This window comes from Anas platyrhynchos, chromosome 9, assembly GCF_047663525.1.
Source record: "Anas platyrhynchos isolate ZD024472 breed Pekin duck chromosome 9, IASCAAS_PekinDuck_T2T, whole genome shotgun sequence".
Taxonomy (NCBI): Eukaryota; Metazoa; Chordata; class Aves; order Anseriformes; family Anatidae; genus Anas; species Anas platyrhynchos.
Genome location: NC_092595.1, coordinates 14857308 through 14878081, shown reverse-complemented (window position 1 = coordinate 14878081; position 20774 = coordinate 14857308). Strand labels below are relative to the sequence as shown.

Genomic DNA, 20774 nt, shown 5'->3' with positions numbered 1-20774 from the left:
TGTCGTACGGAAGGATGCTGCGGAGAGGGGGGAGGAGATGGAGTGGGGCGAGGCTGGGCTCGCGGAGAAAGCGAGGGGCGAGGAGTTGTGTGGAGCTGCCCGGGCATTCTGCAGGTGCTGCGCGGCGCCTGAGGGAGCTGCCTGCCACGAGCGCGCCCGGAGGATCCCCGTGACATGGGCGCGTCCATCTTGTTGTACGGCACCCGCCGAGCTCCGCCCTCAGGCCGGCAGCCCCCCTCTCCCGACCCGCTCGGCCTCCACATCCCGAGCCCCTGCCTCGGGAGTCGCCGCCCGGTAGCACCGAGGCGGCAAGCGAGCGGCGCCGGGCCCCTATACACCTCCCTCATCCGCCTCTCCGTACGGCATCCCTCGGCCAAGATGGCGGCGGCCACACGGGGGCCGCCATGCTGGCGCGGCTGCCGGCGGCGCCGTACGGAGCCCCGCTGCCCAGGGCGGAGGGGTGACCTGGCTCCGCCATCTTGCTGTACGGCTGGCGGCGGCCGGGCCGGGCCGGGCCGGCGGGGAGGGGGGGGGCGGGAGGAGGAGGAGGAGGAGGAGGAGGAAGGCCGGGGCGGGCCCGGCCGCCGGCCGGAGATGGTGATCTGCTGCGCCGCCGCCAACTGCTCCAACCGGCAGGGGAAGGCGCACCGGGGCGCCGTCTCCTTCCACAGGTGAGCCCGCGGGGGGCTGGGGGCGGCTCCGCCACGCTCCGGGCTCCGCTCGGACCCCCCCGGGGCTCCGGGGGGCGGCTGCGGGCGGCGGAGCCCCCGCGGCTCTTTGTTGGGCTGCGGCGCCCCCCGAGCCCCGGGGCTGCGCCCACCCGGCGGGGAGGGGAAGGGCAGGACCCCCCCTGACCCCCTCCCCAGCTCCCCCCCAGGTCCCAACTTTTTGGGGTGCGGCCAAAAGTCGGGCGCCAGCATCGCCCCTGAGCGCCCGGCCTGTTTGTGCCTCCCGGCTGCAGGTTCCCCCTGAAGGACTCGAAGCGGCTGATCCAGTGGCTGAAGGCTGTGCAGAGGGACAACTGGACCCCCACCAAGTACTCGTTCCTCTGCAGCGAGCACTTCACCAAGGACAGCTTCTCCAAGCGGCTGGAGGACCAGCACCGGCTGCTGAAGCCCACCGCCGTCCCCACCATCTTCCAGCTCGCCGAGAAGAAGCGCGACAACCTGGAGTATGTCAGAAGCAAGAGGAAACTAGCGAGCCAGGTAGCGCTGCAGGATGGGGAGGACCCGAGGGAAGGAGGCCGTGAGGTAGCCCAGAGGACCTCCTCTCCTGAGCAGGACTTTATGGTGATGCAAGGGGCGAACGAGATGGAGGAGGCGACTCTGCAAGAGGACATCGAGTCGATGTCCGAGGAGGAAGAGCATCTCCACAGCCAGCTGGAAGGCCCTCGGAGAAGGACGTTAGGGGATAATTTAGTGGCAAAGCCTGGACCTCAGAAAAAGCCTGACAGATCTTCCGTGGAGGCCTGTCCTAAAACCACCTGGACGGGGAGTTGGATAGCTGACAGGAGTGGCATATCGGCGGATGACTTCACGCCTCCTGCCTCTGGTGCTTGCAAGTTCATCGGCTCCCTTCATTCTTACAGCTTTTCCTCCAAGCATGCCAGAGAGAGGCCGTCTTTCCCAAAAGAGCAGCTAGAAAGGAAAAGGCCAAAGAGAGACGTGGAACCAAGCTGCAGCAGCAATCTCATGGGACACGATAAGACTGTCACAGAAGACTCCCCCACTTCATCCCTCACTGCGACCCCTCAGAAACCTTCCCAGAGTTTGTCGGCATCCCCAGCGGACCTGACCCCTCAGCCTGCTGCTGAGGCTGTGGTGGGGCAGAAGGGGGACACGGATGCCAACCCCATGTCGATCAACGAGGTCATCATGTCGGCCTCGGGAGCCTGCAAGCTCATTGACTCCCTCCACTCGTACTGTTTCTCCTCCAGGCAAAGCAAAAGTCAGGTGTGCTGCTTGCGTGAACAGGTGGAGAAGAAGAACGGGGAGCTGAAACTGCTGAGGCAGAGGATCAGCCGCTCGGACAGTCAAGTCAGGAAGCTGAAGGAGAAGCTAGACGAGCTGAAGAGGATCAGTTTCCCTTACTTGAACAGCCTGCTATCCCAGGACTGTGGTCAGTATTTGCAGCGTCCTTGCGTTCAGGCAGAATTCATCATTTTTGTAACAATAAGAGGCTGTTAAGTTAGAGGTAATAGCAATGCAGTGAGTTAAAGACAGGGGAAAGGTGTGTTTTTGGAAAGGGAAGTAGTAGCTCATGCTAGGCCAAGAGATGCAAGTGAAAGAATTGGACAGGTTTTGGGGCACGTGAGCTGTTTCTTGTATTCCACAAGCCTGTTGGTGGTGGCTGGTTGATTTTTTGCCCTGACAGTGTTGGCTGTTTGGTACAAGTTACTGCTGCGCTCTCCAAACTTTGCCTCCTCGAAGTTGCAAATAGCACGCATTGTTTTTGTAAAGCTTTCCAAGGTGGTGGGGCACAAAGTTAGGTTGTGGTGTGGAGGACAACTCCCGTGATGATTTTTTTTTTCATTTTCTTCCTGGATTATTTTAGCTTGTTCATCTGTGACATGATTTGGAGAGTGTCTGTGAAATTTTTCCGTGTCTTAACGAGCTGTCACGAGCAGAAGGCATTTGGGAAGAGCTGTTGTTGTCTTCTCTAGTGATGTGAGAAGTGCTTCGGATCTTGGATTTCATGTGCTGTACTCAGGACTGGGGATAGAGGAAATCTAAGTGAGGTAGCAGGTCTCAGATACGACTGTCATCGTGCATGTTGACGCCGTTCTTCTTGACTGAAATACTGCGTTCAGTTTGATAATTTCCGCCCTCAGAAGGCAGAAGGCAGGAAACAGATAATAGAGTGCGAAGAGATAGGGAATGACTTCTCTATCAGTAAAATAATAATAAAATAAAAAAAAGTGAAACACCTGAAAATACAGGGGAGCTCAACGAGGGATGAGGCGGCGTGAAATTCTGTTACCGAGAAGTCAGATCAGGCCCTACCCCTTTCTCTTGCAAGAAGAGTGATTTAACACAAAGCTTTTGAACAATGACAGAACTTTTGTGCAGTGACTCCAGTTGCTAGATGTAATTTGGGGGAAAAGCCAGGAAGGCTTTAATGGTATTTGGTGGTTGTGTGGCTGCGCAGGGTTACTTTGTGAAGGATGCGTGACCCAGCGCTTTCTTGAAGCAGCTTCCCAAGGATGGCTAGGTATGCTGGAAACTCTTGCCAAGGTAATTCTCCCCTCTGCATCCGTTGGGAGGTTCCTCCTTGTTTTCTGAAGCCGCGTGGTCGTAGGCACGGTTGGGAATGTGACCCTGGAGCAGGCAGATGCGCTCTCCAGACCCTTACAGCATGGCCCATTTCCTCACTCGAGTGCAGGAGAATAAACCCCAGCAAAGTTCTCGCAGGCTGACCCAGCGCTACTTTCTCCACGTGTTTGTAATTTTCCAGTGGAAAGCTCGTGCTTTGATTTGGGTAGAGGGGGAAAAGATTTTTTCGCTGCAGTAGGAAATCAGCGTGGTCCTATTTGTGCCTTCCTGTCTGCAGTTCTGTGCTGTTTTGGTGTCAGACTAAAGGAAATGACTAAATACAAAATTAGGGTTCCGTAATTAACATGCGTAAGTATACGTATAGAGAGAGAGAGAAAGAATTTGTCTAGCAGTGTTGAAATGCCTGCAGTGAGATGCTGGTTGCAAGGAGGGTGTCCTGAATGTTGGTGTTTTGTTTTTTTTTTTCTAGGAAGTACTACGATTTTGTTTTCTTTCTTGAGGCAGATGTTCTACTATGTGCATGTATGAGAACAGGAGAATGTCTCAGTAAGAATTTTGTAAGAACATAAGAATTGCATCTTCAGTTTTATAAGGTGAAATGTCTGTTTGTTTGTTTTTTTTTTTTAATGAAGAGATCAACTTGTTACCCATTCTGCTATCTCTTATCAACAACACTAGAGACCAACGTGAGAAAATCAAATCCTTTTGGTGATTGTAGCTCTAGGCGATGAGAAGTTCTTAGGGAACCATTCTGCTGGTGACTTTTCTAGGGCTTTGTTAGGGGCTGGCCAGCTTTTTAATTTCGTCTTGGTGCTCTTCTGCTTTGCATTATTTTTTTCTTGTGCTCTTCGTAATAGTTTATGGCAGTCAAAATACCTGATTAAGCGCAGCTGACTGCTGCTGGGCAGAGCCTGTTTTAGGCACAGACACTAAATTGCACTCTGATGAAAAACTGAATTGAAGAGGGCTTTTTGGTATTCATAAAAACGGGGGTAACAGGCATTAGGTTAATAATAATTATGGCCTTTATTAGTAGCTACATTTCAGTTGTCCTAAATCATACGGTGCGTGGATGAGGTGATGCTAATAGCTATAAACCTGAGCCTGCAATTTCTTTTTTTTTTTTTTTTTTTTCTAAAGCCGGTGCCTTGGGGATGGGGAGCGTGAGGAAGGTACGCGGCTGGGCTGACTTGGCAGGTTGCTGCCTGTTTACCTCCTGACTCCAGCGTGCTGCCGGCTGTCCTCCCCGCTGCCGCCCGATGTCCGGCTGCGTGCACGAAATTCGGAGCAGAGGGATGTGTTTTTGGCCCTCCTGCATTGCCTGGTCTCAGGACGAAGGTTGCTCATGCATGGGCTGCGTGTTGGGCTCACCGGGCAGTCCGTGTGATCTGTGCTGTGGATCTGGTTAGCAAGCATTGTGTTTTTAAGGTTTTCTGATGGTCCCCTGCATGTTTGGATGGCTTACAGCCTCAAGCTGTGAGCGTATCAAGCTGGACAGCCACTTTTTTTTGTCTGGAATGGCAGAGAACGGGATGCCCTAGTGCAGAGCAGAGCAGTGATGCCCGAAGTGTTACCCCACGGCGATGCTGCTGTCTGATACGAGGCCCTGTGATTCCTGCCGCGTGCTTCTCGCCTGGCATCTCACCGGTCGGGCAGCTCCTCCTGCCCACCGTTCTCGGCTGAAATGCTCCTCCAGCTGCACGAGGAGGTTCCTGCTGGCTGCACCCAAGTGACAGCCGTTGGGAAGGAGCAGATTCCTGCAGGCTGCTGCACACGCAGTCCCTGCCAGCCACGCAGGGTGACTCAGTCCGGGTGAGTTCGCCTCGCAGCACGCTCAGGCTGTCACGGTGCACAAACGTGGCCTTTCCCAGCCTTGCGGGGCAGGGAGATCAACTAACTTGTTTCAGGAAACCCCCTGGGTTTTCTGCACGGCTGCTGCAGCGACGCTTTATGTGCTGAACTTGGAATTTGCTTGTTTGGTAGGAACACGATTCCTTCTGTTTCGTGGGCCATCTCTGGCGTCTTCAGGCCAGTGGCTGAGAAATGTTTTTGACAGGGCATGGCTGGACACGGTGCACCAGGCAGAGCAAGATTAGACACATCTTCCACAGAACAAGAGGATGCACTGGGAGAAATTAGGGAGAGAGTGAGCAAAGAAACACGGCCCCAGTGTCCTAGGGAAGGTGAGCAGGGAGGAACATGGACAGCAAGGGAAGGGGAGGCAATTCAGCGTGCTCCTGTTCAGCACACACAGCATCTAACCAGCTAGATCTGCTGGAAGCCTTCTCAACTCTGCTGGTTGCATCATGTTCCTGAAGCCAAAACGAAGATGCTGCTTTCACGAGGTCACGTTGCCTTCACGCCCTGCTGTTCGATCCTTCTGTAAAACTACATCTCCCAGCAGGCTCTAGGTTAACTTTCTTACCTCATCGTGAGATCACTTCCCTTATAGCCATCTTATCAAGCAAATGCAGAGCACTTTCTGGTGAGCAAAGGTGGTTAGAGAGCTAGACCAAGCGATAGGAAAATAACTCTGCACGCTATGGCCAGCAGCGGAGCAAACGCAGGTAGGATTCAATGTGCTTAAAGTATATGCGTTTCTGAGAGGTAGAGTTCAAATTCAGCATGCAGAGCTTACGTGGAGCCCGTTCCAAACTCCATGTCTGCTTTCATGAAGGTCATGGTAAAGGAAGGAGATTTGCAAATTGGGTCCACGTGGCAAACGATCAGCATTTTGTTAAGTATCCACTGGAAATGTTTCTTCCCAGTTTAGATGTGTTTCTTAGTACTTGTACAAAACCTCATAGAAGTGCAGTTGTTTATAATGCTTTCTACGTGAGGATGAAGGGTAATAGGTGAGCTTTGGGAACACAGGCAGGAGGACCAGAACATTAAACATGGTTTTGTACGGAACTGGAGACCCGGTGCCTCTTCAGCAGAAGCATTTTCCACCAAGGTGCCGAGAGACTTTGGCTTGTTTTGCAGAAAGAAGTTGTAAAGCTGTGTTCCTCGGTGTCAGTGGGAAGAGATGTGAGGGGGTGCGAGAAAGAAAAATACATTTATGCTGGAATGGCAGGTGCTGATCACAGCTCTTCTGCCTTATCTACCTGGAGAAATGGATGGGAATGGCTGGGACGGAGGGTTGGTCAATAAAGCCCTACAAAGATTGAAGGATAAAGTAAGCAAGGAGTGAGATAAGGAGCAGGAATATGTGCACAGAGGTTAAGAGTGGGGCCAAATCTGTGATAAGGCGTCAGGAGAGAGGCTGGGTGAGGATTTCCAGCACCTGCAGCCCGTGCATGTGCTGCCCTGGGGCTGATGGGCTCCAGCCACCAGTGGGGTTCTGCGTGGCGCCGATATAGGGCCGGTTCTCTTTCATGTCATCATAAATGGACCTGGGTGCAGGACTTTGTGTGCAGACCACATTAAATTGTGAGAACTGGTCGACTCTGTTGAGGATGGAGAGGCCTTGCAGAGACATGGACAAATGTGAGGGCTGAGCAGTCACCAACAATATGAAGGGAGCGAGTGCTGGATTCTGCGCCTGGGAAGGGGCAACCCTGGCTGTACCTACAGGCTGGGGGACGAGAGGCTGGAGGGCGGCCCTGCAGAAAGAGATCTGGGGGTTGTGGTCAATAGCAAGATGAAAATAAGCCGTGGCAGCCAAAAGGGCCAGCTGGCAGGCAGAGAGAAGGGATCGGAAGGGAGCGTCCTGCTCTGCGCTGCCTCACGCTGCCTCACCTCGAGTGCCGTGAGCTGTTTGGGGTGCCACAACATAAGGAGATAGAGCTGTTGGAGAGCCTCCAGAGGAGGGCTACAAAGATCAGAAGGGTTCGGAGGAGAAGGCGTACGAGGAGCAGCTGAGGTCCCTCGGTTTGTTCAGCCCCGAGCAGAGCAGGCTGAGGGGAGGCCTCATGGCGGCCTGCAGCTCCCTCACGAGGGGAGCGGAGGGGCAGGCGCTGAGCTCTGCTCTCTGGGGACAGCGACAGGACCCGAGGGGACGGCATGGAGCTGGGACAGGGGAGGGTCAGGCTGGGGGTTAGGGAAAGGGTCTGCACCCAGAGGTGGTTGGGCACTGGGACAGGCTGCCCAGGGCAGTGGACACGGCACGGAGCTGCTGGAGTTCAAGAAGCATTTGTACAAAGCTCTCGGACGTAGGGTTTGATTTTTTGGGTGGTCCTGTGTGGAGCCAGGAGTTGGACTAGGTGGTTCTGGTGGGTCCCTTGCAACTTGGGATATTCTGTGATGCCATGCCAGAGGTGAGCTGCCTGGAGCTTCGCTGGAGCAACTGGACACACAGCGAGCTCCCCTCCTCTCTGCCCTGTCAAGATGAGTGAGTGGGGACAAGCGATTGCACTTCTGTGTGTGTGTGTCTCAAGGTCTGTGATCTGTGAGATTATCAGCTGCGTTATCTTTTCAAATGCTGATGAGCTAACCCTAAACGATGTTATCTCTTAGGCTGTCTAGGTTTTTAGGTTCACTCTTTCACAGGAGCATGCTTCGGGAATAGTGACTGCAAGACTGTGGCTGTCGGATGGGTTCAGGGTAGAAATTTCCTGTAGGAATTCCAGCTTCAGGACCAGGTTCATCAGGAGATGGCCCTTCCACTGTCCCCACGGAAAGAAAGGAGGTTGGAAGGGGGAAAGCAAGACCTGTTGCTTCCCTGTTTTCTGCATCTTTTTTCTGTGGAGTGGTCCATTTTCTTTTCTGTTGTGTTTTTTCTTTTTCCCCTAATGGCCTGTTCAGCTTGTGGATTAAGCATTAATTTCTGAAGTCAGTGGGCAGTGACTCACACACAAATACAATAGCTGGTGACTAGGAAGCAATGAAAATGCTAAGTAAGGAAAACTTGAAAGAAAGTAAAACATACATTGAGGTAAGCTTTCTTTAGGATGTTTGGGTTTCCCGTAACAGTGGGTAATTTTAAGAGTTTGTTTTCCCAGTGTTTTGTACTGCAGGAGAAGTCTGGTAGTGACTGCAGACACTGGGACGTTTTACCACAGAGGCAGTAACAGATTGGCGCTTGGTTATGAAATTAATTACTAATAGAGGGCATAAGATGCGAATTTGTGAATGTAATCACGTTTTCCCCCTCAGAGCGGGGATGGAGTTGGAGCATGTCAGCGCTAGGAGTGCTTCACTGGATGGCTGGGAGGGAGCAGCAGCAAGTGTAAGGGGTACAACGCTGGAGGGGGGCAGCAGGGAATAAGCCACCTTCTGTACCTAATCGGGCAAAAAGTGCCCAGAACAAGGCTGCTCCTTAATTACTGGAATGTTGCTGATGATGCTTTAAATCTAGTAAGTGTCTTGGATGAAGAAAGGACTGCAGGAAGCTGCCCAGCTGCTGGCCGTGGTCCCCACACCTGGAAGACGGAAGGTGCCGCGTGAGATTTTCTTTTCGCTTAAGTTTCATGCAGCGAGTGTTCCCCGGCTTAGGAGAAACAGGTTAGCTGTCTCGTTAGCAGCCAACTGGCTGCTCGCTCTGCAGTTTTGCTGATAAAAACTGCACTTCTATGAGGGATTCGTGCCAGCATAGCTCTGTGTGCCAGGGATCACACTGCAGAGCCACGCTGGCTGAGGCCTGCGCAGACATGGCCTGGGGGAGCGCTCGGCCGCTTTGGCAGGGAGATGGCATCATCCCTCGTTGCAGAGCATGGGCAGCCAGGTACAGCCCGACTTCGCTACCATGAGGGGAAAGATTTGACTTCTAAACCCCTCTGAATGGGAAGGAAGTGGAAACAACCCCTCCGCAAGCCCGGAGGGATGCAGCGAGGTCAGAAGGTGAAGCAGAGCTGACTGGTGTCCCCAGGACCTGGGCACAGCGGTCTCGGGGGGAAAGCGTGGCCTGAACGACTTCCTGAAGAAACGAGATCTAGGTGATCATGTTGCTGGTCACGTTGCTGTGGTTTTTGTCTCCCCAGCTGTTACCACAACTTTTAGATGTGGTGGCTGACTTCGTTTGGGTTTTGTAGAGGAGCAGAGGTCTCGAGGTGCTGGGAAGAGCTTCAAGAAAAAACTGTATAATTTGGGAGGGGAGAGTGACACCATGAAGGTCCTTACTAAGGAAGAGGCTGTAGAGTGAGCTTACTTTTTATTACACAAAAAAAGAAACATTGCACGTGGACGCAAAAGGACCAAGATTTGCTTCATCAGTCTTGCAAGGACACTGTCTGAGGCTTTAAACGTGCAGAAGGGAGGACAGCGTGTCTTGCAGTGCAAGCTCCCAGAGGCGGTTTGTATTTCTTGTTATTCTCAGGCGCTTGCCTACTGCTGTGGCTTAAAACGTGTTTGTAAAAGTGAGCCATGAATGTAGATTGTTAAAGAAGAATTTGCATGCTCCTTAAGTGACATTCCTCTTGACAGAGACTGCATCCCCGAGTCTGTGTTACAAACAGAGCAGCTCAGTAGACAGATGTTTTCCACTTTCCTCTATAAAATTATTTATTGCTACAATACTCTTCCATTTACTTAACTGTGACATAAGAAGCAAATTTCTTTTTAAATCACCTTTCTTTTCTGATGCCCTCAATCAGCCTTTCTGCCATCAGCCTCCCTGCTATTGCTTTTCTGCCCTTTCAGTTCAGCTCTCTGGCACAGCAGGCTGCCGGAGGTGATAACACAACTTAGTCCGAAGTCCGATGCCAAAGGTAAGAAGCAGCAGCGTGCAGGAAGCGATCAGGAGGTGCTCGTTCCTCTGTGCATCACTGGGTCTCTCTCCAGTCCTTATTCCCACAGCGCAGTTGGTAAGCAGGAGAAAATGAAGTGCTCTGTCACAGAGGATGGAAGCTGTCCTGGTCCTAGGCTTTGTTGCCATCTCCTGGCCCAGAAGAGGGCAGCAGCAGCTCAGGCTGCAGTCTCCGCTGACCCTTCCAAAGCTTTGCTCTTCCCTTCGGTGGGGGGGCTTCAGGGCCTGCAGAAAGCTGGGAAGGAAAAGCAACGTGTGCGGGCTGCAAGATGAAGACAAATACCAGGTGGACAAGGTGGTGGTGCTGTCCGTGCTCTCACAGCCTGCTCTGAGATGCTGGTAGGAAGGAAAAGTGGTTCCTAGGAAGCAGTCTAGAGGTATTTAGTTCCTCAGAGCAATAATTCTGGACTTCAGTTGCTGGTAATCACTGTATTAAAGTCGCTGTATTCAATGCACCAGAAATTAGCATGCTCAAGCTCGTGTTTTCTCAGGTTGCTTCTCCTGCAGAGTACACGAGGGTAAAGGAACTAGCAGCGTCTCGACGATTTGCTAGTCGTCGTTCTGTCTTTACACTTGCTGTGAGAGAATAAAGAATAAAAGTGGCTGGCTTTTACTGGTGAAAAATCTGTTCCCCTACTTTGGCATCCTAGTGTGACCTCTCCAATCTTCCTTGCTCAGTCTTTTTCCCTGTGGGTTGGGTTTGAGCACAGTGAAACTCGGACCATTTTTTGTTTAGGGCACCATTTCTCCTTGCAGCTGAGTCTGGGCCTTCTAGACCAGCCAGACAGGTAGCTTATTCCTGCACTAGATGATATCACTAGGTGTGGAAAACACCCGGTTAGCCCCTGGCCTGCCACTGCCTGTCACTTAGCACACGAGTGGGAGGAGGGCGTGCTTTAAGCCGACTTATTCAGCTGCATAATGGAGCCAGCCTGGATTTTGCAGTGGGCCCCCTCATCTCTATTTGTGGAGGTCTTTCCTAGGATCATGTGGGTGCTGTATCACTTTCCCTGTTTACATCGTAGGAAAGGATCTGCTTTGTTGTTCATATGACTTTAAAGCGTCTGTCTCAATTTCTCTCCCCATTTTTTTTCCAGCTCACACCCTGTGAAATCATAGCAAAATGCAAAACTGTTGCTTATCAAAGCTCTTCTGAAATGATTCACTAAAGAAGGAGCCTTTTGGCTTTGTGAAGTCTACCTCAGTTGCTTCTTAATAAATGCAGTGATAAATGGGAGTACCTTTCTCTTCTGTTTTTTGCTTTAATTTATGTGCACAACCGTCTTTTCAATACCTTTCAGTGAGCCTTAGTCCAGCACCCAAGCAGAGCAATTTCTGAACTATCTCTACCTCTTTTTACAAAAGTACAGCTCATTGTTAATCTCTTAAAAAAAAAAAAAAAGATTACAGGTAAACTTTGATTTTTGAATATGGATGCTGCCTGACTTTCCTCTGAAGCGAGGACTCATTTCCTTGGGCTCCAAAACAAACAGGAGCAGCCCGTCCTTAGGGCTTGAGAAAAATCGGGGCCAGAGCACTGGGGATCTGTCACTGATATCGTTTATCATGCTTCATTCTTTACCCTGAGATTTCAGACTTCTCCTTTCCTGGGTGTCAAAGGGAGGGGACTTTCCCTTTGGGTTGGTGCTAGAGAGGGGGCAGAAAGGCACTGCCAGGAGTAGTGCCCTGGGGGAGGCCACGAGCAGGTCTGAAAACAGACTTACTCTCCTTGCACCTTGGAGCTGACTTTGCTCTGGAGCAAAGCGTTCCTGATGCATTGGGCCATTTCTGAGGTGTTTCATGTTCTTCCTCCAGCCAGCTGTTAACAGCAAGCTGTAGAGCAGGCCCACAAAATGTCTTCATTCTTTCCTCTTCCTCCGCAGAGACTCCCCAGCTGAACCCCGTGATGGAGCCCCTCTCCTGGATGCTGGGCACCTGGCTCTCAGACCCCCCGGGGGACGGCACCTTCCCCACGATGAAGCCGTTCCAGTACCTGGAAGAAGTGCACATCTCTCACGTGGGGCAGCCCATGCTCAACTTCTCGTAAGTCCCGAGGTTTGTCAGTGCTGGCAGCAGCTTTTGGATCGGAGCAGGTGTGGCTGCAGTGAGATTTGGCGGTTGCATTTCTTTTCCAGTTGCCAAATAAACCAATTTTCATCTACCAAATGAGACGATGTAGCGGCATGTAGCTGAGTGGTCTGCTTTTTTTGGGGGGGTTGTTTTCCTTTAAAACAGCTGATAAATTGGTGAGCTGCACACCTGCAATCAGTGGCCATTCACTAGCCTGTACCTAAACAAACCGTGCGACTCCACAGAGCTTTTCAGAAGTGAGTTCACACCTCTGGTGTTGAGGTGTATGTGTAGAGGGTCAGGACTGTGACCGGGGCACAACATGCAATTCTTGTGGCCTGCCACTCTTCAGGGTTACACAGTGAGAAGCAACGGAAGGTGCTGGGATCAGCAACGAGATTGGCGCCATCCTGAACACGAACATCCCTATAGTTTGGGCAAATTCAGTGCCTGGCTTTGAAAGGTCAGTGATCCTTCCACTTTAACATGCTGTACGTATGTGTTAGCCAAAAGATGTTGTCCTTATGGCCAGAGAAGACACTGTTCCTGTTGCTGGTGGTGGCTGTTTAATTAGAAATGAATCCTCAAGTAATAGTTTACCCTACAACCACCACCACTCTGCTTTGTCAGGCTGACACTTACGGATATAAATGAAGGCACAGTGACACAGCCAACGGGTTTGTCCATTTTAAACTGTGGTCCTCAGTCTTCACCAATGTGAAAAAATTGAGAAAAATTAAGTGTTCAGCAAGCTGTATTGGATATCAGGCAGCCAGCTTAACTGCTTTGTTTGCAAGTAATTGTTCAAAGAGAAATACAAAATCTGGAGGAGAAGTGCTATTTTAGCTAACGGTTCAGCGCTGATCCTTTGGCTGGGAGGGTTGAGATGGAAAGGCTGTTGCTTTGAGAACCAGAGAAAGGAATAATTACAAGATGCTGACGTTGTGTGAACGGTACCTGCGTTCCTGGTGTGCGCCGCTTGTTGTGGCAAAGCTGTTCAAGGTGTGATATTTTTAGTTCAGTTTCCAAAAGAAACAGGGCTCTGACGGTCATGCTCTACACCCAGCATGCCCCGACTCCAGCTTTTGGGTCACTCGCTGGTCTGAGTTGTATTCTTTTGCTGGGGAAATTCAGCTCAGAACTGCTAACCTCTGGGAGGCTTTGGGGAAATGGGCAGGCTTGGAGGTGAGGGACCCAGCTCCTCCCTGGCTCCTCAACCAGCGCCCCAGACTGTTACAAGGCAAGCCACACGTGTCCCGGACACTCCAGGCACTGACAGCAGCCTGAAGTTCATTCCCCCTTTGATTCTGGACAGTCTCAGCACGATGCACGTCTCCCCAGGGTGCACTAAGTGCAGAGCACGCAGGCTGTGATGCTAGGGCAATCCTTAGCACAGCCACAGTCCTGCACTGCTGGTACCGGGCACTCCTGGTCCTTGTCACCGTGTGGTTGGGAGGAGACACAGCCAAGCAGGAGGAGTAATTTTGTGCCCAGAGGATGCCAGGGAGCCAGAAGCAGTTGTAAGCCCCCAAATTCTGTAATAGAGTGCCTGTGCTGTGCTCCTCCTTCCTTGCTTCCAGTTTCCTTTTGTGTTTCCTTTTGGGAGATGGCGACTTTGAGCAATTCGATAGCTCTTACTTCATGTAGAAAGCCCTTTCTTTGGCTTTTTGGCTCTCGGTGTTTCTTCTCTAAATAACTGCTTCAGCTCTCTGTGGTTTAATTCAGTTACCTGTGTAGGCTCAGCAGTGCTGTAGCACTAACGCAATATACGATCGTGTGTAATAATACGTAGGTATTGCCCGTGATATGGCTGACCAAATGTACAGCTGTAAGGCATTCTGAAGAGTAAACAAGCATCCAAGCTGATTTTTTTCCTTTTCAAGATGGGAAGAAATAAGTCTGCAGTGTTATTGCCTGCAGCACGTAAGGTACAAAGGAAAAAGCTGACAAATCTTAAAAAATTTAATAAAGATGATATTGTAAAGCCAGCTACTTGTTTGAGAGAAGGAAATTAGCGAGAGTATGGCTTCAGCATTGGCGACATGTCTTACTGTAACCCAAGGGAGTTTCTAAGCCAGTAGTTAGAGAGACCCAGGAGCTGTGGAAAATCGGAAGCCTGAGCTTAAATAATGACTTCTAGCTCTGAGGTCTGGCTGTGCACATAAAGGAACTGCCTTTTTACACACTTATGTCTTCCAACCGTGAAGTATTGTCAGTCTCTTATTCTTCAAATACAGGCAGTCACGTGGTTAAATAAAATACAGTTTTCTCTGAGATGAAACTAGGCCAAACCCTGTGTGTTCAGCGCAACAACACAGCAATGTTTGTATTCTCATTTCCCCTCAGGTTCAACGCCTTCCATCCAGACACCAGGAAACCAATGCACCGAGAATGTGGGTTCATCCGCCTCAAACCTGACACTAATAAGGTGGCCTTCATCAGCGCCCAGAACACAGGTACTGCCTCTTTGGGGAAGAGAAGAGGTCCTTGTCCTGCGGTGCCATTCATCACTCTTCTAGAAAATTATGGGACCTCTTTAACAGTTCCATTTTGTTTATTTTCATTGTGGGCTCAGCACCAAAGAGCAGCATCTCCCCATCCTGCTGCTAATGAGCTTGAGCCAAAAGCGCCATGTTTCTAGGACTGACTACATGGCTTTGCCCAGGCAGCAAGGCTTTCTAGCTTTCTCAGACAGGAGAGGACTGCAAATCAAAATATCACTCATGAAGGAGACTTGAGGGATATCCTTTCCTAGAATGGTATGTTGGTATTTATACTTTCTAAAGCTTTTTGAAACAAAAGAACCCCTCAATTCATGACAAGAACTGCAGCCTGGCCCTTAATCATGGCAGGTGATAAGTGGCCACTGCCATTCTTGTTGCCTTCATGGTATCCAAGCGTGGTTTTGCAGGGAGAAAGGGAGAACTTGTACAGATAAGACACGCCATTCCCACTGTTCCTGTGAGTTGGCCACAGCAGACCCTGTGGTAGAAACAGAGGGTGTATGCCTCAGGTCATGAGCTCGTCTGTCCGGAGTCCTCCTGTTGCTAGCATAGCAGTTGGCCAGCTGCTCTTTCTGAGTTCAGCGTCCCACTTAGATCATTGTTACTGATGTTACCACTCACCGTGTTTGATTCTGTGGTGCAGAGCTTGTGGCCCTGGCAAGGCGAGGCTGTGGTGGTGGTAAACCTCCTGTGCGACCTCTCCTTCCCAGAGTGCTTGGTGTGATTCATACCACAAGTTTCCTATTACAAACCCTGCCTGGCTGCAGCACTGTGACAGGTAGCTTCTCTCCTGTTCCCTTTGCCATGTCCAAGAGTAATCTCAGTGCGGTCCTCTTAGTTCCTAAACTAGGAGAATCTCCCGCTGTCCGGAATTACTGCCTTGGTACTCATTGTGCACCTGGCAGGGACTGAATGAGAGAGAGAACTGCATCTGTGTTATATTACAAAATGAAAGAACTTTAAAACCTGGTTAAATAAGGATCTAAAACTAGGGAGTGTGTGCTGAAGGGAAAATTGCCAGTAGCAACGCGATACCTATCGCACAGTATGAGTAAGTCTGGCTAGATCTTCCAGCATTATGTTTCTGAGGTTGCATGGATTTACAGTTGTTGATATGTGCTAGGTCAAATAAAAATCTTCTTCATCTGTTATATAGCCTAGTAATTGTGACGTTGTTAATTAACCTTTGTAGCCTGGCACTTATGACCTTGCTTCTTATCAGGTCTTGTGGAGGTGGAAGAAGGGGAGGTGAATGGACAAGAGCTGTCTATAGCTTCTCACTCCATAGCCAGGATCTCCTTTGCCAAGAAGCCCCATGTAGAGCAGGTGAGTTCACACTCCGTTAGCAATTCAAATAATATTGCTAGCCCCGGAGGGTGTCTAGTCGAGAGAACAGGCCGATTAATGCTTTAATTACCGATTACCCTCAGGTCTTGGAAATACTGCACAGCATCCTTGCTTATTTTCTGTGTAAGAGTTTTCAGAAGCTGCTTCACAGATTACAAGATGAGAAGGAATCATTCAGATCAGAACTGCCATGCTGAGTCAGACCAGCCAACCCAGAATCCTGTCTCCAGCAAGGGCAGTGGCAGGTCCTTAGGGAAGAGAATAGGAAAGTCTTGTCTAAATAGTAGCACCGAGCCCACTGGAAGGGCCCACACTGCAGGTATAGATCCCAGCCCTGCTGCTGGATCCTTCAGTCACTGGTCTTCTCCAGGTCTGCCTTCCACACCTGTGGGACAGGCCATTCTGGCTATTCCATTAGTCATCAGAGATTTCCTCCTTTGCTGTTTGGTTTTTGCTCAGGAGATCAGAACCATCTGCTGCTGGTAATGGGTCAATACGGGCCCTTCAGAAACCCTCAGCTAAGGTCACGCATTGTGAAATAAATTCTTGTTAAAGATGAGTACATCTTGTATTCTTTTATTTGTCTTTTCCTGCTGCAGGAAGCAGCCCTGGTGCAGCACACAGGCTGAGCAGTGGCTGCAGCCAGCATTAGCTGAGGATGTGTTGATGAGGACGAGGTGTTCTGAAGTGAGCAGGAGCGCCAGTTGTGTGCTTGGCAGGCACTGGCTGCCGAAACGGACGGGATGTGTTAGATACTGGCATTAGGCGCGCGCTGCATGTGTAGGAACAGATGTATTAACGGGGTTGGATGCTGTCTTGGAGCATGCAGATTGGCAACAGCTTCTGGAAGTGCCCTGGAGTGACCCGCACTGGAAATGAACACATTTGCAAAAAACTCTTCTTTTTTTTCCATGTCTTCAAGACAAGCTGAAAGTCTAGAGCAGCAGGAAATCTGGTGTCTTCCTGCTAGCCTGGGTTAGCACACCCTCATTGCTTGTTATCCCCATGCTCTGACACAAGTTTATCTTGCTGCTTCCAGCACTCGTACCCAGTTTGGTAAACTTCCTCAAACCAAATCTTCCTGGGGTGCAGTGATACGCTGAGGTCACTTTACAGCAAGCTCTGAGTCTCTGGAGATGTGTGAGAGAGTGGTTTGAGGAAGATCTAGAAAAAGGGATGCTCTCTATTTTTCCAAGTCAAATACTAAATCAGCCAAAGCTATCTTTAAAACAACAACAACAACAACAACAAAAAAAAAACAGTTATTCTGGAAAACCAACTCAATTTTATTTCTGAAAGAAATGGGAGGATTCCATTGTCCTTGGGCAAGTTACTGCAGTAAAATGGAGGCGTTTTGTGAAAAACAGCAGGAATGAATTCCACTTTTGATTCAACTTTCAGCACAGTCTTAAAGAGAAGTGCAGAGTCCTCTTTCAGCACCGATGGATGAACCACTCAATGTTAATGTGAACGCGGCTCTTTGAAAAAGGCACTTGCTTTTTTAGCTTTTGTTTAAGGTGAAAGGGAACTGGTAGGAATACTGATGTGTGTACACTTAAGCGTATCCACTTGGCAAAAGCCTTATGGGAGTTATTGTTTTGAAAGTGCTTCATGAGTCCGTGGGATTCTTTTTGACTATACTGCGCTCCTAACAGTCTTTGCTTTCTTCTTGCTTGTAACGCACTGCATTTTAGAATTTTCTAAGTCAGGCTGATTTAAGTAACTGCCAGTTAATCATGCATGCAGGTTATCCTTGTCCCCAAGACTTTGTTTCTGTTCATCCCCGGGACTGTGTTCAGCATGGGAAGCACCAAATGGAACTAGGCACTCTAAACTGTTCTTTTGGATGATGTGCAGCAAATCTGCGCCAAAATCACTTGAAGGGCCAAAGCACTGTGTGTATGGGGGCCGTGCCGGACTGCCTTCTTAGAGCAGCTGTCACTCGGGGAGCTGCTGTGTCCTTTAAATCATCTGTATTGTTGTATTGTCCTTCTGCAGAGTCGGGCAGCTGGAGCAACGCACTGGAGTGTTATTTTGAAGCAAGAGCTGAGGTTTAACTATAATGGTTCCACTTCTCTCCTGCATTCCATAGACACCTAAGAGCAGGCTTACAACGTGTGCTATTCCCAGGCCCGAATGGTTAGGAAGCTGCTGAAAGCTGGGTTCTATTTGCACAGGTCCTAAGTTTTCTAGCTCCACAGAGTAACCGCAGGTTGTCCCCCTGGAGGTTTAGTGCAGTACAGGCAGACTCGCAGCCTGTCAGGTGGAAGGATGAGGAAGACGTTGCCAGCCAAACCCTCTGAGATGGCCAGCAGTGCTTCCTGGGCTGACCCGAGGTCAGAAGGCTCCAGTCCAGCCTCACCATACAGCATGAACAAAGCCGTTCTCTGTTGCAGAGAGTCAGTATGTTTTTTGGAGGCTGCCTTGAAAATGTCAGCCAGGACAGGGCATCTCCCTGAGCCTCCAGCCCGGTGCCCATCTCCTGACAGCCAGGTGTTGGCTTGTTCATACCAAGGGGACGGCAGCGGTAGTGCCAAGACCTTTCCTCTCCCAGCACAGTGGCACCAGGCATGGCACCAATTCGCTAATTACTTTACAGCCACAGCAGCTAATTTTAGCAGAAGTTAATCTGTTTAATGCAGAGTCTTCCTGTTTGTTGACCCCACAAAACCTTCTCACTGAAACCCATCGTCAATCAAATAGAAAACTTGAAGTGGGGAATAGAACGTCAGAGCCACACACAAACCTGCTGTTTGAATGATTTCTTTCCTCAATTAAAAATGCTTAAATTTAAGCAAAGACAACAGGTCAACTGGGGATGATGTTCTTGGGGTTAGACCTGGTATTTTGGAAAGGGCTGCCCCCTCTAGGGGAAAAAGCTACTCATCGTTTTCTTGTATGGTTGCAGTGAGTGTAGCCTTTCCACAGTACGCTGACAGCAAAACACAAGTGTAGCAAAGAAAAGGGATAAAGCACAGTTAAGGATTTTTACCCTTAGATACCGTTTTCTTGATTTTATTACTGTTTTTCCTTATCTCCTTTTCAGATTACCAGAAAATTCAGGCTCAATTCTGATGGGAAGCTAGAGCAAACCGTCTCCATGGCAACCACTACGCAGCCCATGACCCAACACCTTCACATCACCTACAAAAAGGTGACGCCGTGATGCCCAGAGGGCCAGGGGTCTCCGTGCCGAGGGCGAGGAGCTGGACCTCGTGCCCCGAGAGCAGCGGCAGCTCAGGAATACAGGACAGCAGAGCCCGGAGCTGGGTGCCTGCGCTCACCCCGGGGCGCTGCGGAGCTGCCCGTGCTGTTGAGAATGTTCCTCGGATGTTCCTGTAATGGTATATAAAAAAAATAATAATAATTAAAAGCTTTTATTTTTATGGCTGTGTCTCTTCGGGTGTGATTGCTGAGTGATCTGCGCGTCCCTCTGCTCTGGCAGTGGCTACAGAGGGCTTTTTTAACGCGTGTTAGTGTGCTGTGGGGGTAGAAGGGGTTGCTGATTCAGCCTTCTGGTCCTTCAGCTGTCATCTGAATGGTGACGCAGACGTGGCAGGGTCATGGGTTTGCATCAGGGGGGCTGGCTGTGAGAACTCCAGCTCCTGCCCGATGAAATTCAGCGAGGGAGCACCTCTTGTGGTGGGACGGAGCTGCTGCAGGACCTGCTCCTGATGGTGCCACTCAGGTGACTTGAAAAGATGTTGGGCTGCGCTGTGTTTGCATGGGATGGGGCAGTCTTGGAGGCAAGGACCAGGCCTTCTCTGGCTTCAGCGCAGAGTATCACAAGAGTATGGCTTAAGACCCTGAATCAATGAGCAGCAAGAGAAACTTTAAGTAGTGGGGATTGATCTCAGCAATTCTTTTTTGAGCTTGGTATTCATGATTCAGCATTTGACCATCATAAAATGTTATTGGGTCCCTCAGCAGTGAGGGAGACAAATCTAGAGCTGCTTCTGGTCTCCAGCAGAGATGAGACAAGAGCTAGAGGTATCCACAGTGTGAGAGGTATCCTCAGGGACGGGGAAGGATGGGGTGGGTGTTGAGCTGTCAGAGGTCTGGGTGCCACTGGGAAGGTCGGGCTGGGAGTCAGGGGATCCCAAGGGACTCGGTGCCAGCAGCTGTAGGAAGCTGGGCTCGGGGGTTTTGCCTTCAGGTGTCGAAGGGAGCTAGAGATGTCATGATCAAACCTTTCCTTACAGCGTGTTTGAATTATATAAACAGAAAAATCTGTGATTTAGAACAATAATGCTGCTTTCATAAGGTTACAGAAAAAATGTGGTGGGGGAGTTTTGTGTGTTCAGACAACACTTCCTGAACCACCCAGGTTCAAAGATTTGCCCAAAGGGTGTGTGTTTGTAGGTGTCTGGGTGGCCATCAAGGTTGGCCGGCGGCAGCTGTCCCCTCAGAGCTGCGGTCCCCAGGGCATCAGCCGGCCCTGGCGGGGGCACGAGGCTGGCCCTGTAATGGATCCTCACCAGGCAGTTACCGTTTGAAGGCTTTGATCTCCTGCTTCTTGATTTTATTCCAACCCCTCGATTGAATTTCCCTCGTGTAACTGAGCTGGGCTGATACACTCTGCCCATATATAATGGATGGAGGTTGAGTGAGGAAACGCAAACACTGCTGAATATCAGTAACAGGCGTGCGGGCGGCGCCGCGGGCCCTGCTGCCCAGGCCTCCTCCCTGCTGGTGCCAGCCCCTGGTATGGGCTGCATTAACACGGGCTTCATTTAGTGTTACTAAATACTCCAATCCCCAAAATGTCCCTTTCCAGTGACAGGAATGGAGCAGAGCACCCAGCCCACCACCAGCAGGGCGATGGGGCCGTGCCCGCAGCTGTGGGTGTTGCTGTGTGCTCACAGGAGCCCGTACGGCCCCTCGCTGGTCCAGAGA

At 50.5% G+C, this 20774-nt stretch overlaps 1 protein-coding gene across 2 annotated transcripts; it reads left to right on the top strand.

Annotated features, from left to right (window-relative positions):
- The first annotated feature begins 513 nt into the window (after positions 1 to 513).
- THAP4 (THAP domain containing 4) lies at positions 514 to 19264 on the top strand. 2 transcript variants are annotated; one of them, XM_027464850.3, is made up of 6 exons: positions 514 to 671; positions 962 to 2118; positions 11841 to 12000; positions 14374 to 14483; positions 15754 to 15857; positions 18925 to 19264. In XM_027464850.3, the coding sequence occupies exons 1-6, from the start codon at positions 595 to 597 to the stop codon at positions 19042 to 19044; spliced, it is 1728 nt and encodes a 575-aa protein (XP_027320651.1). In that variant the 5' UTR covers positions 514 to 594; the 3' UTR covers positions 19045 to 19264. The 2 variants fall into 2 exon arrangements, with proteins under 2 accessions (XP_027320651.1, XP_005028927.1); XM_005028870.6 differs by lacking the exons at positions 514 to 671; positions 962 to 2118 and adding an exon at positions 5684 to 5839.
- Positions 19265 to 20774: the final 1510 nt, after the last annotated feature.